Source organism: Penicillium hispanicum (genome assembly GCF_028827665.1).
Source record: "Penicillium hispanicum strain IBT 35686 chromosome Unknown utg000001l_segment0_segment0, whole genome shotgun sequence".
In the NCBI taxonomy this organism is placed as follows: Eukaryota; Fungi; Ascomycota; class Eurotiomycetes; order Eurotiales; family Aspergillaceae; genus Penicillium; species Penicillium hispanicum.
In genome coordinates this window covers 1,132,486-1,146,668 of record NW_026623193.1, presented here as the reverse complement: position 1 = coordinate 1,146,668, position 14,183 = coordinate 1,132,486, and the positions used below count along the sequence as shown (strand labels likewise).

General features: G+C 54.5%; 6 protein-coding genes across 6 annotated transcripts; 4 read left to right on the top strand and 2 right to left on the bottom strand.

Moving 5' to 3' along the window:
* Positions 1–290: 290 nt before the first annotated feature.
* Positions 291–2,304, top strand: N7459_000469 (RNA polymerase-associated protein; the record flags this gene model as incomplete). The annotated part of the gene is made up of 4 exons (XM_056939654.1): positions 291–511; positions 573–1,318; positions 1,374–1,513; positions 1,567–2,304. The coding sequence occupies 4 exons, from the start codon at positions 291–293 to the stop codon at positions 2,302–2,304; spliced, it is 1,845 nt and encodes a 614-aa protein (XP_056803934.1).
* A 585-nt stretch (positions 2,305–2,889) lies between these two features.
* N7459_000468 (uncharacterized protein) lies at positions 2,890–6,826 on the top strand (the record flags this gene model as incomplete). Its single annotated transcript, XM_056939653.1, has 2 exons — positions 2,890–5,684; positions 5,740–6,826. 2 exons carry the CDS (start codon positions 2,890–2,892, stop codon positions 6,824–6,826), a joined length of 3,882 nt encoding a protein of 1,293 aa, XP_056803933.1.
* A 515-nt stretch (positions 6,827–7,341) lies between these two features.
* N7459_000467 (uncharacterized protein) lies at positions 7,342–8,190 on the top strand (the record flags this gene model as incomplete). Its single annotated transcript, XM_056939652.1, has 1 exon — positions 7,342–8,190. The coding sequence occupies one exon, from the start codon at positions 7,342–7,344 to the stop codon at positions 8,188–8,190; it is 849 nt and encodes a 282-aa protein (XP_056803932.1).
* A 249-nt stretch (positions 8,191–8,439) lies between these two features.
* Positions 8,440–9,486, bottom strand: N7459_000466 (uncharacterized protein; the record flags this gene model as incomplete). The annotated part of the gene is made up of 1 exon (XM_056939651.1): positions 8,440–9,486. One exon carries the CDS (start codon positions 9,484–9,486, stop codon positions 8,440–8,442), a length of 1,047 nt encoding a protein of 348 aa, XP_056803931.1.
* A 570-nt stretch (positions 9,487–10,056) lies between these two features.
* Positions 10,057–11,673, top strand: N7459_000465 (uncharacterized protein; the record flags this gene model as incomplete). Its single annotated transcript, XM_056939650.1, has 1 exon — positions 10,057–11,673. The coding sequence occupies one exon, from the start codon at positions 10,057–10,059 to the stop codon at positions 11,671–11,673; it is 1,617 nt and encodes a 538-aa protein (XP_056803930.1).
* A 279-nt stretch (positions 11,674–11,952) lies between these two features.
* On the bottom strand, positions 11,953–12,831 carry N7459_000464 (uncharacterized protein; the record flags this gene model as incomplete). The annotated part of the gene is made up of 1 exon (XM_056939649.1): positions 11,953–12,831. One exon carries the CDS (start codon positions 12,829–12,831, stop codon positions 11,953–11,955), a length of 879 nt encoding a protein of 292 aa, XP_056803929.1.
* Positions 12,832–14,183: the final 1,352 nt, after the last annotated feature.

Below are 14,183 nucleotides of genomic sequence, written 5' to 3'. Positions count from 1 at the left end.
CTCATTCGATACCGTCCTCTCCCCGCGCCCCTTCCGTTTGTACAGTACGACCGCTGGTATTGGGGTCTCGATACATCTGTATTGGGATACAGGTAGTGGGCAGTCGACTGTACTCCAGCACTCCCCGCTGCCTACAATCTTTGCGCCTCCTGGCCAGGAGTGCCTTGACTGCCGTTGAATTAGTCCTTCTCGGTGCACGAGGGTGGTTTTACGGCGCTTTTCCTTATATACCTTTGGAGCCTGTTGGGACCTGAAATCAGTGAGAGAAGCCTGTTGGGGCAGCTGTCACTATGGCGGACGATTTGGATGCAGAGCTGCTGGCTCTGGCCGGTGATTCTGAGGAGGAACATTCACCACCCCCAACGCAGAAAGATGATTCACCCGCACCATCTGCATCACCTCATTCACCAGATCATCATCATTCACCTGCCAGCATGGCTCGGAAAGGAACCGCGAAACCAGTCCGCCGACCCCGGAAGACGGTGAGGGACGAAGAGGAGGATGGTGAAATGTTAGTTCGGCATGCCGTTACTGTTCTGTGGCTCCAGGCTAACCTCATTCACTACAACCAGCTCTGAAGCGGAATCCCACAACTCTTTGCAGTCTGCTCCTATGTCTGAGTCCGACTCCGAAGCTGGAGACGCCATCGACGAAGAAGACCGCCCTATATTTCCATACGACAAGTTGTATTATTCTGCCAAAGAAAAGCAAGAAATCATGGCTATGCCAGAAATTCAACGTGAAGAGCTGCTCTCCGAGCGTGCTCAGCAAGTCGATCGTCACGACCAGGATCTTGCTCTTCGTCGCCTCTTGGCCTCGCGAGAGCGTGATGAACAGCGCGCTGCCAAGAAAGCCAAGCGCAAGGCCGGAGCCGCTGGCTTGGATGACGCCCAGCGCAAAAGCTCTCGACAGAAGACTACCTTGGGCGGCCGCAAAGTGGGAGAAACCTCGGCGGCTATCGATGCCTACAAACGCCAGCGTGAGCAGAAGGGCAAGCGTGACGAACTCCGCCGCCGCGATACGACCCAGTCACGCCGCCGTTCCCGCTCGCAGGGCTCTGTCATTTCTGACGAGGATGCCGAGGCCGAGAGCGACGTCGAACTAGATGACCGCATTGGTCGTTCGCCTTCCGTGCCCAAGGACGATCCCCCGGCCGAGCTTCGTGATATCCAACGCGCTCGCGTTGGCCGCAGCAACTTCGCGCAAGTCTGTTTCTACCCTGGCTTCGACGATGCGATTACTGGCTGTTATGCTCGTGTTAATATTGGTCCCAATATTGAGACTGGCCAGAACGAGTACCGTCTTTGCTTGATCACAGGTATTTGATGATGACTTATTCGCTTTGGATTTCGTGATCTCTGACCCACAAGCAGGTTTTAACACCGGCAAACCCTATGCTATGGAGGCTCCAAATGGCCGTTCCTTCGTGACTGATCAGTATGCTAAATTGGCCCATGGCAAGGCCGTCCGAGACTTTCCTTTCATTGCTTGCTCCGACTCGCCCATCACTGAGGTCTGTTCGTTCTTGTCCCTCAATGCTTTCTCCAGTAGCTGACTAGAAGACAGCCTGAATATACCCGTTACCGCAAGACTATGGCGGTTGAGGACTGCAAGATGGCTACTCAGACCAAGCTCGCCGCCAAAGTTGTCGATATCAACCGCTTGATCAACCACCAATTCACTGCCCAGGAGCTGAGCGAGAAACTGCGAAAGCAAGGCGCGCTTGACCACAAGAAGAACATTCTTAAGCGCTTCGATATCGAGCGTGACCTCAAGTTCGCCAAGGCCAATGGCAACATGGAAGATATCGAGAGGCTGGAGAAGGAGCTTGATCAAATACTGAACCCCAATCTTTCATGGGGTACCTCTCTGAGCAAGCCTACAGTTGACAAGACGCTGTCAGAAGCTGAACGTGTTCACCAAATCAACATTCGCAACCAGAAGCTCAACTATGAGAATGTGCGCCGTGCCCAACTTGAGGAGCGCAAGGCTGCTCGTAAGGCGGCAGCTGCTGTTGCCCGAGGTGAAGCAACTGCTGACCCCTTCATGCGCGTCCGCACCATCGCCAAGACGCACCACGATGTTTCAGAGAAGTCCCAGACAGGCGCCAAGTCCGCTGGTGTTACTCCTGATGATACTCCTACAGATTCCCCCAAACCCGGCACCGATAGCGCTTCCCAAGTGGCCACTCCTAACTCTGGTCTCACCCCGAAGAAGCCTAAGAACGGCTTCATGATCAGCTACCGCAATACTGATGATGAAAACATCGCGGCTCTAGACCTGGACATCGACATCGAAATCTAGAGCCCTGCCCTTTCGGCCAGGTCTGTACTTTACGTACCTATCTGCGAAGGAGCGATAGCGTACCACATTGTCGGCTTCCATATAGGAAGAGCTGAATTCCAGGGACACTACAAGCATTGTACACATTAAACGTCTGGTAGCAGATGCAAGTCAGGGGGGTTTTTTCTTAACTCTCGGCATCAAACGGGAATTGGCGCGACTGCGGCGTCCATTCTGAGACTTTACGGGACCTCTGTATTATGAGAACAATTGCCATGGAGCATGAGCATTTTTACCTACAGGCATGCAAGCAACTTTTTAATTCGATAAGTATTGTAGAACTGTTTCTGCGGTCTATCCAAGCATTGTATGCTGCGCGAGTTGCTGCGTGTATGGCGATAAGATAAGCCGTCACGTGTGGGGATTTAACCCAGCAACGCGAAGCACGCGCATCGCGTCTGGAGTATGCGCCTTCGCCCTTGATCGGAGAGACTCGCACATTCGATCCTTTCAACCTCCGCTTGGCTTCCAATTGATTCCCATTATAGCCTGCGAAGTCCTCATAATATTTGCTATTCACGATACCCCATTGCATGCTTTTTTACGATGTCATCTCCATCCACGCCGCGTTCGACGCGTTCCGCGTCGCCCGGCGACAATGTGCTCACGCCCGGGCAGAAAATTAAAGCTATGATGGCCGAATTCGATAGCGACTCCGAATCAGACACTCAACCCTCCAGACCCAACCGATCAATCCCGAAGCTGGACTTCGGACGCAACAAAACAGCTACTACCAAGACGCGGGAATCGGGCTCAACAAAGGAACCCTCTGACGACTCGGATGACGCCGTTGACACTATCAGACCTAAAGGCAGGATGGCTGCCCGTATGCAGGGCGGTGGAGATGATGTCAACGGGTCTGGATCAAACCAGGACTCGGCTTTTGCTCGCCTGTCTAAAGCTTTGCGTACTGAACGAGAGCAAGCTCGAAAGCCGCAACAAGAAAGCCCCGCCCCCGAGGATGAATCTAGCGATGATGATCTTCCTGCGGCTGCGCCGAGGAGGAGGAAGAATACCAGGCCACACCACTCACCGGACGCCGAAAACCAGTCTCAAGGCTCACCAGCCCGTGAGCGCAGCTTGTCGCCGTTGTTCGTCTCTTCGCCAGCGAAGCCTCAAGTGGACCCTGACGACCAGGATGAAAGTCCAGCTGAAGGCCACGAAGCACCCACGAAGGGCAACGCCAGATTCCTTGCTCTTGTGGCCCAGAAACGGAAAGAGCGTGAAGAGCGCGAGCGGATTGAAGCCGAACAAAAAGCTGCGAAGCGAGCTCAGATGGCGCAGTTCAGCTCAGAAATCTTGTCCGGTGAAGAAAGTGAAGCCGATGACCAGGGATCTGCACGAAAACTAAGCCAGAAGGCTCGCCAACCACGGAAAGCTAGCAAGAAGGCGATTGAGGAAATGCATCGAGAGACGCAGCGGATGAGCCGAAATATGCAATTGGCTCACCAGGCGCAAACAAAGAAAAAGATCACAAAAGAGAGTCTTTTTGCTCGGTTCAACTTCATGCAGCCTGAACCCCCGGCAGCGGAAGCTGCACCAGCCAACTCGTCATCCACGGCTGGCTCGCAGCCTTCTTCTGATGGAGAGGGTCCTCATAAGAACAAGGATACTCCCCACACATCCCCCGTTATTGGCCCCTCGGATGCAGATAAAACTGCCTCCCGCGATGAGAATGCCGAGAATGCCGAGCTTCCCACTCTCGATGAAGTGATTACATCCGCCAAACACGACTCAAAATCGGAGGAGTCTGCTGCCGCGGCTCTTGCACATTCACCAAACGCGCCTGGATCCATCATGAAGTCGAAAAAGCAGCCTGTCGAGTTGACTCGCCCCCCGGTACGAGTGCTCATGTCCAGACATGACATTGCTCAGCACCAGCAGGAAGATTCGGACAGTGATGATCTCGAGGTTGTCACATCACCTGCCAAGTGTCGTCGGATCGCAGCATTCGAAAATCTTCCCGCACAGAACATGCAAGAATCCGCTTCCGTTATCAAACTCAAGGCTTTGGCCCACCTCACATCCCCTACCAGGAAGATGGCGTCGATGAATTCTGCGGAACTCTCCGCTAGCCTCTTGTACAAAGCTCGTCAGCAAGCCTCCAAGGAGAGAAAGGAACGCCTTGAAGAGCTCCGAGCCAAAGGAATCGTCATTGAGACTGCCGAAGAACGCGCAGCCATGGAGGATGATGTTGAAGATTTGGTCGAGAAGGCACGCCAGGAAGCCGATGAGATTGCACGACAAGAAAGAGCTGCCAAGAAGAAGGCCCAGGGCATTGATGAAGAAGAAGATGACGACGATTATGAGTTGTCTGGCTCTGATGACGAGGGTGATGCTGGGTCTGGCTCCGATGATGACAGTGAAAGCATCAGCGGCAACCAAGGGTTCATTGAGCAGGAAGCAGATGACGGCGATGAGTCTTCTGATTCCCAGAGTGAGCCTCCATTATCGGATGCGGAAGACGAGCTACCTGAAACGCGGCGGAAGCGGCCAACTCGGGTTGTCAGTGATGACGAAGAGCTTGAGGAGAACCAAGTTCCTTCGACCCCAGTCAGACCCCCGAGCGACGGACCCCAGTCAGCTGAGCGTCCCCAATTCCCTGGGATGGAGACTCCTACTATGTCAATGGGCCTGACTCAAGCATTCGCTGGCACATTGGCTGATGACGATGCTGCTAGTCAACCCGGCTCTACAACAATGCCCTTCTCTCTTCCAGATCCAGGCCGACCTGTTCCTTTGCTTCGTGCCGAGGAGTCTGAGATCCTTGTTCGCGATAGTCAGGAGCACTCCCAGGAACATGATTTTATGGCTGGTTACAGTCAAAATGTCACGCGGGTATCGGAGTCTCCAGCTGCACACACCTTCTCCCAGTATTCGCAGCTTCCTGATCCAACCCAAGACGAAGGGTTTGTGTTCTCTCCATTCGATCCGTCTAAACGATTCAAGGGAACGCCGCCAGTGTCAACCGTCGACACTGTCCTTGTGGCACAGAGCCAGTCGCCCATTGCCGAACGAAAGAATAGACAGCTTCGGCGCGGACGTGCAGCTGATCTTTCAGTGGTCGAAGAGGAGGAAAACGAGGACGACTTCGAGATTAATGCTAACGCCTTCAACGTTATGAAGAAGGCGGCCAAGAAGTCAACTGTTCCATATGATAAGAAGAACAGCAAAGCTAAGAATATCGTTGACGAGGCCGCTGAGGAATCCGAGGACGAATATGCTGGTCTTGGAGGTGCCAGTGATGACAGTGATGGTGAAGAAGATGCATATGATCAGCAAATGATCAATGACAATAGCGGCGAGACGGTTGACGAGAAACAACTTGCCGCGCTCAACGCGTAAGTGACTATAACACCTTGCAACGAGAAAGCATTTCACTGACTGGGTTCACAGTATTCACCATCGCAACCGCGATGAGAAGGATGTCGCCAAGCTGCTGAAGGATATCACAACCGGAGCCTTGCGCCGTCGCCGTGGTACAGACGATGATCTTGATCTCGATGACTCGGACGATGAACGTCTAGCACGTCGCCGCGAGAAGCAACGCGAGTTTGCCAAAATGCGCAGAGCTCTCCTCGCAGACGATAAGGTCGGCGAACTTGCCGAGAATCCCAAGAAGGCGGCATTCTTCAAGGCCATTGAAGATCGCGAGGAAGAGGATGACTTTGAATTGGAGTTCTTGGAAGAAAAAGAGGGCGACTCTCAAAATGAATCCTCGCAGAATGTGACCACCGAGGAGCAGGCCGATCCTGTTCAAGACAGCAAGAAGCGCAAGCGACCACTTGAACCGACCGCCGAGGACTCTACCAACCGGCCTCCACCTCATCTCCGCCGTACTCCTGCTAATGCTATGTCGAAGAAACCTGCTACCTTGGCCGAGATCCGTGAGACATTGTCGTTCCTGACCGAGACTCCTGAATATGATTCCTTCCATGAGGATGCCTCCCTCGACGAGGAGCCTCCTGTGGATGAAGATGACTCTCAGGGATCGAGTGCCGAAGAGATGCACTCCGAGGATGTCAATGAGCCAGCCAATAAGAGCTTCGCCATGCCGAGCCATCCTCGTCGCACGCGAGCACCAGTCGTCGACCGACTCGCTCTCCTCCGCCAAGCATCCTCCAACTCGGCTTCTGCCACAGCATCTGGATCCACGAACACCAAGCTCGCTTTCCATGGCGGTGGGAACAGTGATGGCCCCATCGGATTCCGTCCTCCCCAGCTTCTGCGCCGGGTGAATACAGGCGCATCCTCCTCATCAAGCTCTTCTACCACCTCCAATACCTCTAACCGAGTGGCCAAGCCTGCCGCTTCGGGTCCCAAGAAGGGTGGTTCCGTCAACTCCTACACTGCTGCTCGAGAGATGGAGCGCGAGAAACAGCTTCGTATGAAACAGCGCGGTGGCGCAAACATTGCCAAGCTATTGAATAAGCATGCTGGCGGTGGACTAGGCGCGCTGGCTGGCAAGGGCCAGTGGGACTAAATACAATTATCATGCGACGGACTGGTCTGCATATTGCCATCGCAAATAATTGCTGCATGTTTACTACATCATGTGAGGCGGTCCGATGAGATGATAAAAGGGTTAGAGTGAAGAAACCAGTGACTCGATTCTGAACTAATCGCTGGAGTGCTATCTATATATACACAGGGGTATAAATCCCTACGTAGTCCGTAGAACCATAGGGACTATGTGCGGTCCCCGCGGGTCTCTCACGCCATCAGATACAAATCCCTGTCTGACTTGAAGCATGACTTATTGAACTCATAATATCAACGAAGGTTGTGTCTGTCCGCCCCAGACTCAATGCCATTTTAGAGAACCACTGTCTCGTAGGGGTCATGTAAGGGGTCTGCATATCATTGTATATAGACGTCTATTACGCCAAAGATCGTAATCAGGCTACGTCACATGAGCGTCAGGTGGTCCTCAAGGATAATTCTTAATACCTACAGTCAATATAAGAATATTTCTCTTTTCACACAACTACGACCACCATGTCTTCGAACACAAAGTCTGAACTAGACACCGAGGCCTCTAGCAGCTTTCTCGGTGATCTAGGACCCCCGATCAGAAGGTATCCGTATAAGGGAACTAAACAGTTTTTAGAAACTGTAAAGATGGAAACAACTCACCAAGAGGAATCTGAGGCCAGTGAATGGGTGCTCTTCACCAAGGTTGATGAGCGGGCCTTTAGTCGTGACTTCCTAAACTCGGACAACAATATCCTTCAGCGTTGCTGGAATTCTTACGACTCTTCCCAACATCTTCTTCTTGTCAAAATGACAGTCTCACGCGCTCATGAAACTGCGGCACGCGTATTCGAAAGGCTCTTTTTTTATTGTCTTAAGCCAATGGGCCTTGATAACTGTCTTCGAACCTTTGGCTCCGCCACTTGCAAAGCAGAAAATGGCTCTGCTAAACAACCCGACTGCCAATTTTTACCAAAAAGGCTTCCTCGAGCTCGAACAAAGAAATGGCCCTCACTCGTCGTGGAAACGGGCTTTTCAGAGTCGCCTTCCAAATTGATGTCCGATGCTCGGTTCTGGCTTTCCCAATCAAATGGTGATGTTCAAATGGTGATCACAATCAAGATCAATCAGAGCTCGCCTCATATTGTGCTGGAGTCATGGGGACTTGTCAACGATAGAGTCCATCGCCAGCAAACCATTACCATACGCAAAGGCGAGAACAACCATATCTACCTCCAGGGGCAGCCATTTAATATCAGCTTCAACAAGCTCTTTCTTCGCCCACCGAACATCCCGAGAGAAAAGGATGTCAGCCTTGACGATGATACTCTGAAGACAATTGCTAGCAACGTCTGGGAAGAGCAGGAATTTTGACGATGGCTCAATCAAAGTCGCTCATGCTACGCAATCAATCCATGCTCGACCTATAATTTACGTTATTCGGCAGTCTTCAAGGAGTCAACTCTACGATTCTGGAATTTGGTTGGTGGATGAATGTGGTATCGTCTCCCTGCAACTCAAATAGCCTACATGTACACAAGCACAAGCAATGGGTAGTCTAGCCTTTTGATCCGATACAACAAATGCGTTTACTGTTGCATCGCCAATGACGATGCTGATTATCTACGAGCCCAGCTTCAATTCCTTGATTAAATCCATCAACGCCCGTATTTTCTCCGCAGGACGTTCCTGGGTTTCTCCGCGAGGCAGCAAATAGCTCTGCCATCCAGCATCGATCGCAGCACGATAGTCCTTGTCATAGTCGTCGCCCACATGGACGCAGACCCAATCCCCCGTCTCATCCACGCCGTCAGGAGCGGAGCCATGGGTATATGTGTCATGACGGGCCAACGATCGAGCCTGTCGCCTGGCGACGTCGAAGATCAGCCGGTGCGGCTTCTCCTCGCCAGCCTCGTAACTGGTAATCACCAGATCCAAATCCGCGTTCGGTGGACTCCCATTTCGACCTAGAGAAGCGGCATCGACATCTTTTGAACCAACCACCGCCCCGGATCCACCTCGTTCCTCAAACCCGGGCAGCTCCATACTCGACAAGTCCTGATCGGCGCGCATATCGCGCACACGCAGCCCTAGCGCCTTCAGCACTGCAGGGACCCGGTCATCCGAATTGGATATCACCCCGACCACGATCCGGTCAAACGAGGTTGGCGAGGATCTCAGCTCGCGCATCCGCGCGAAGAACGGCGCGACGTCGTCGTACAGCGTGTACCCCTCGGCCCCGGCGAACCGATCGACCAGAGCCTCCACCATGCCTGTCGGGAGGTTCGCCCGATCTTCATGTGGCGTCGTATGCGCCGAAGAACTCGGAATGTGCTCTGCCGAGAGGGCGCGCGCAAAGCTCCCCTGGATCACCTCCTCCCACCACTGTCGCGGCCCGCCATATTGACCGCGGAGCACGTCAGCGCGACCGTAGTTCGGGCGGCGCTTGGCCTGCGCGCGAAAGACGTCCTTGAAGGCCGCTTTGAGTCTCTGCGGTGTGACGGCGGTGCGCGAGAGACCGAACTCGTGAGCGATCGCGGCGTATTGCTCTGGGACGGGCTGGCGCGGGTGGAAGAGCGTGCCGAAGGCGTCGAACGTGAGCAGGAGCGAGCGAGGCTGGGCCTTTTGTGTGAAAGACCGGACACTGGCGTGGAGAGAGTGGGTGGGCATCTTATGGCGATTGGAAGCCCCGAAGTGTGTCAATGTCGTGTTGGGTTTGGGTTGGTCGGCGATCCGCCTGCGGTTCACATCGGACGATCTTCAAGATCTTATCTCGCCGCTGCATCAGCGGGTTTCACGCGATCGAGTTTCCACGTGTGGCCTTTCAACACATTGAGTAATGGGCTGATCTGAGATATGTTTCCAAATAGGCATTTGACCGACATTGGGTTAGGCATACAAGTTGCATAATCCGTTATCGATCTCGTGGACTTCTACCTATACAAGCACAGCAACCAGTATCCAAACTAGAGTATGTTATCGCATCAAAATCACTTCAGCAAGCTTCGATCCAGGCTGTAGTTTGTTAATCTCAACTGGGACTAGGCTTCTACAAATCAGTGGGTGGATTCGCGGCGCGATGACGCGTCTTCATCAGATAACTAACTAGTTCGTTAACGAGCGTTGCGCTAGTCACTTTCCTTCACTTTCCATGCAGGCTTTCCTTTTCTCTTCAGGACGTCCAGTCCACGCAAACGACCACATTTTCCATAGCTCAACTATCGGCGCGGTCTATCCAAAATGCGCGCAGGACTCACGCTGCTCTCGATCAGCTCTCTGGTGAGCTTGTCAGCCGGCTCTCCAGATCTGTGGGAGACCGAGCCACCGACCAATGCAAATCACATCTTCAATGCCATCCACGACTCGATGCGCCAATGGGGCTCGTCCCTACACCACAACGGCGTGTCGTTCTTTCTCGCGAGCGTCCCCGCAGGCACACAGCTGTATCACGGCACCTCGGCGTCGACCCCAGTGAATGGCACGGAATGGCTCGCCTTCGAGCCCGAACATGCCCTAGTCTTTGCACAGCCGCACAGAGGCCCGCCGCCGCACCCACCGGACAATGACCCGGGCCATGATGAGGACGAGCTCCAACGACACCGCGAGGAGCTCCGCCGGCGTGAGCCCCCCGGCCCGGATGGCAAGCACCGTGGCCCGCTACCATTCGAGCCACTGGATGAGCAGGAGACGAAAGAAGGGTACCTCCACACATACGCCGCGGCCAAGGACCTTCGCCTCCTCTACATCGACGGCATGTCTGCCGCCAAGACGCAAAAGGGCACGCTCGACTCACAGGACGTGCTCCTGTTCAACAACACCCTAGATTATTCACTGAAGGGACCCGGCCCCGGTCCCAGAGGCGAGTTCGAGCGAGCCGCACGCGCATGCGAAATGGCCGAGACCGAATGGGCGGGCCGGATCGACGGCGTGCTCCGCATGGAAGCCGGCTTCGAGATCATCCTATGCGCCTTCGAGCGCGATCTGACGCCACTCCGCATAACCCAAGTGCAAGGCCAGTCTACAGGCGCGAAGGGCCAAGGCGGTCCCGCGCACGACAAGCACCTGGGTCCCCGTGAAGGAGACAAGCAGCGAAAGGGCCCGGGGCCGGGTGGCCCTCCCGGCACGGACACGCAGCACTGGCTGCGCGCCGTGACGGCTCGGTATGCCGGCATTGGCGGGAACCGGGTGTCCATCAACTACGACCACTTCGTGACGGCGTACTCGCACGAGCTGGACCTGTTCCCGAACAGCGGGAGACTGCCGCGTCTGGCGCACCTCGCGTCTGCAGAGCTGGACGGTGTTCGGAATGAGCTCAGCGCGCTGATCTTGACGCATGATTCGCGCGAGGTGTCCTGGGACTGGCGGTCGACCACCGATATGATCGTCACCCGCTACAGCGACGAGCTGTCGTATCTTGCTTCGGGAAAGTTCGCGAATGTCGAGGCGCTGCGTGAATACATCAAGACCCTCCTGTCACCCTTCATTGACTACAGTGCGCGGGATGCGGCACGAGAAGCCCAGAGATGTGCAACGCAGTTCCTGCCGGTGCAGGTTCAAGATGTACAGACCCTGCCTGCTCGTGCAGTGCATAGCGTTGCTCACGGCATTTGCTCGACGTTGCTGGGGGCTGGAGCGCAACAGGAGCTCGCGGCTGCTGTGGAGAAGATTCGGACTTTGATGCAATATCTCGACTGGGCGACGTGGAAGGAGTGCCGTGGCTGTGAGGATAGTGAGATTTGCGTTGTGCCGATCTGGCCCATGGGCACAGTCGCTGACTATGACAAGCCGAAGTGTAGAGCTGTCTTGGATCCAGTTGACCATGACGGTGAGAGCTACTGGGGCGGCTTTCATGGTTGAAACGAGTTGCTCGCTGGTTAGCTTATACAGTGAAGTAGTTCATCCTTCGATGCTTTTCTGCGAAGAGGCTTTGCAATCGAGAAAAATGGAATGTCCGGGCTCCCACGTATAGTAATAGATACAATCGAATTTATAACTAGATAAAGAACAGGGAACTCCTCATGTTCAATCATGTTGCATGAGTCGGCTCGGAAGCAGCCATCCAGCAACCTCTCGAGAGACATCAGCAGAGGACCTATAGAAGCGAATGGGAAAATCCCTTCAAGGGTAAAATGTCGTTTAGATGGGAGCAACACCGGTAGCGGGGCCGACAACCGTGCCAACAGTCTGCTCAAGGCCGGAGAGGCCAAGGGTGGAGAGAAGGCTAGAGACGAGCGAGGTGGCACCGGCAGGAACAGACTCGACCTGGACAAGGAGAGCCGAGCCATCAAGAGCCTTGACACCGAAAAGCTGAGTGACGTCAGCGGGGACACCCTGGGCAACGGAACTGAGGCCAGTAACGGTGGGAGCAGATCCCACGACCTTGCCGACGGCGCCCTGGACGTTGGACAGGTCAGAGGTACCAACGAGGCCGAGAACCTGGGGAGCCACATGAACGAGGAGGTCCTGGTCTCTGTTGGTGATGGTCACGACGTCATTGACGGGAGAACGCTTCTCACTGGCGGCGTCCTCAAGGGTGCCGACGATGTCTGTAACGGACGAGAGACCAAGCAAAGACACGAGGCCGTCGAAGGCCGAGTAGAGCTGGATGAGAGCGGCTTCGCCCTTAGAGGTGGTGACGGTGATCAGGCCGGAGGCGGCGTTCTTCACATTCAGCTGGTTCGCGGAGCCGGCGATCTGGACGACATGGCCAACGGGCTCACGGGCGTTGCCAAGGGCGAAGCCGGACAGGCGGTTGGCTACATCCGGGTGGAGCTTAACCGGGACGTTCTCCTGAGCCTGGTTGGTGACCGTCAGGACGCTGGGGACCGCGTTGGTAGCCTCGCCGGTAGCACCACCAGTAGACAGGCCGGAAGGAACACTGGAAGGAACACTGGAAGGAACACTGGAAGGAAGGATGTTGGAGGGGACGACGCCCGAGGCAGTGGGTAGGAGGCCGGTGGGCAGCGCAGCGACGGCGGAGGCCAGAATGGCAGCAGACAAGGTGAAAGCCTTCATCTTGGGAGTTCGTAGAGAGTGACGATGCTGAAAAGCAGTAAGGAATGGACGGTTTGAAAACCTGGAAGAAAAGAAGGACTGGAGTAAGAAACGGCTTCTTGGGTTGCTGAAAGGTTCACAAAAGCCAAATGACAAGGACTGCTCTTTATACTGCGCCATCGTCCTCAGGGGAGATAGCCTCCGTTCGATTGATCAGCCAGCTCCCCTGACGATGAGGTGAGGCTTGGTCCACATCGGAGGCAATAGGCACTGCGGATACGCAGGCAACAGAGCACCCTGTCACGACGAATCTGTAGATCCTAGTGGGCCATGAGTGGACCATGGAGGTGCCAGCGTAGGGGACTTGAGAGTCGGCCATGACTTAGCCCGGCCATAGGCTTCGTGATGGGCTCATACTCATTAGCCACGGCGCAGATCGTCACGGATACAGGGTGAAGCGCTGTTTGAGCAATGGCTAGAGATGTAGCACGGTGAGGTGATGAATCTCCTTTTGGACTACACAACTTCAAGATTTGATTGCGATGAAGTTGATGGAGCGTTTGCAACGTAGGAGACGGCGTCTGATACCACGAGGATGTATGTGCCAGCCACATGGTTCCTGCAATTGCACGGGGTATCTGCATGGTCCAGAGTCAAATGCTGCTCCACGCTTGCGCCTTTTCGATGGAGCTAGAAGGAAGGCAAATTGACCCCGAGATCGACATTGGCACCACTTCAACCCGCAGCATTCGCCAATTACGGGCCGGCTGGTGAGCTAAGGACGCCGGGGATCTGCAGCGCTGTCCCACTTGCGCTTCGCAGAAACGTTGCACCCCACGGACTGGACGCAAAGCACGCTGATTGTAATAATAAACCGAGCCTTGTCATTAGCGGATGTCAATGCCAAATAGTCTCGCAGGTGGACCCGAGGCTGTTTCCACGTAGTTGAGGTCAGTGAAGTGTCTCCTGGGTGAAAAGCCGAAGCGATGTTCGCGGGATCAACAATGTTGAACTCGCATTGCATCATACCTGAGGGTCCTCAAAATTAGGAAGCCGATCTGTCTGAGCTATTGTCGCCAGGGACTCTTTTCGGAACGCTGTTCACCACGTCATAGACCACTCTGTGCACGCGATGGGTAAACACGCCGCAAAGAGTCGAAACAACAGAGTCGGATGGTTTCTCCACTGCCACAGGGAAGTGGAGAGCGGCGCGTGCGAGTTTGTTGACCCCTGAAAATCCCAAAGCTTGAGAAGAAAAAAAACTGGATTTGAAGAGAGTTTGGGAGTGAGGTCAAGCCTCGCAGGAGAGTTTCCTGCTTCTCTACATGTAGTCTTTCTGCGCCGCCGAGAAACACAGAATTCTCTTGCCAAAG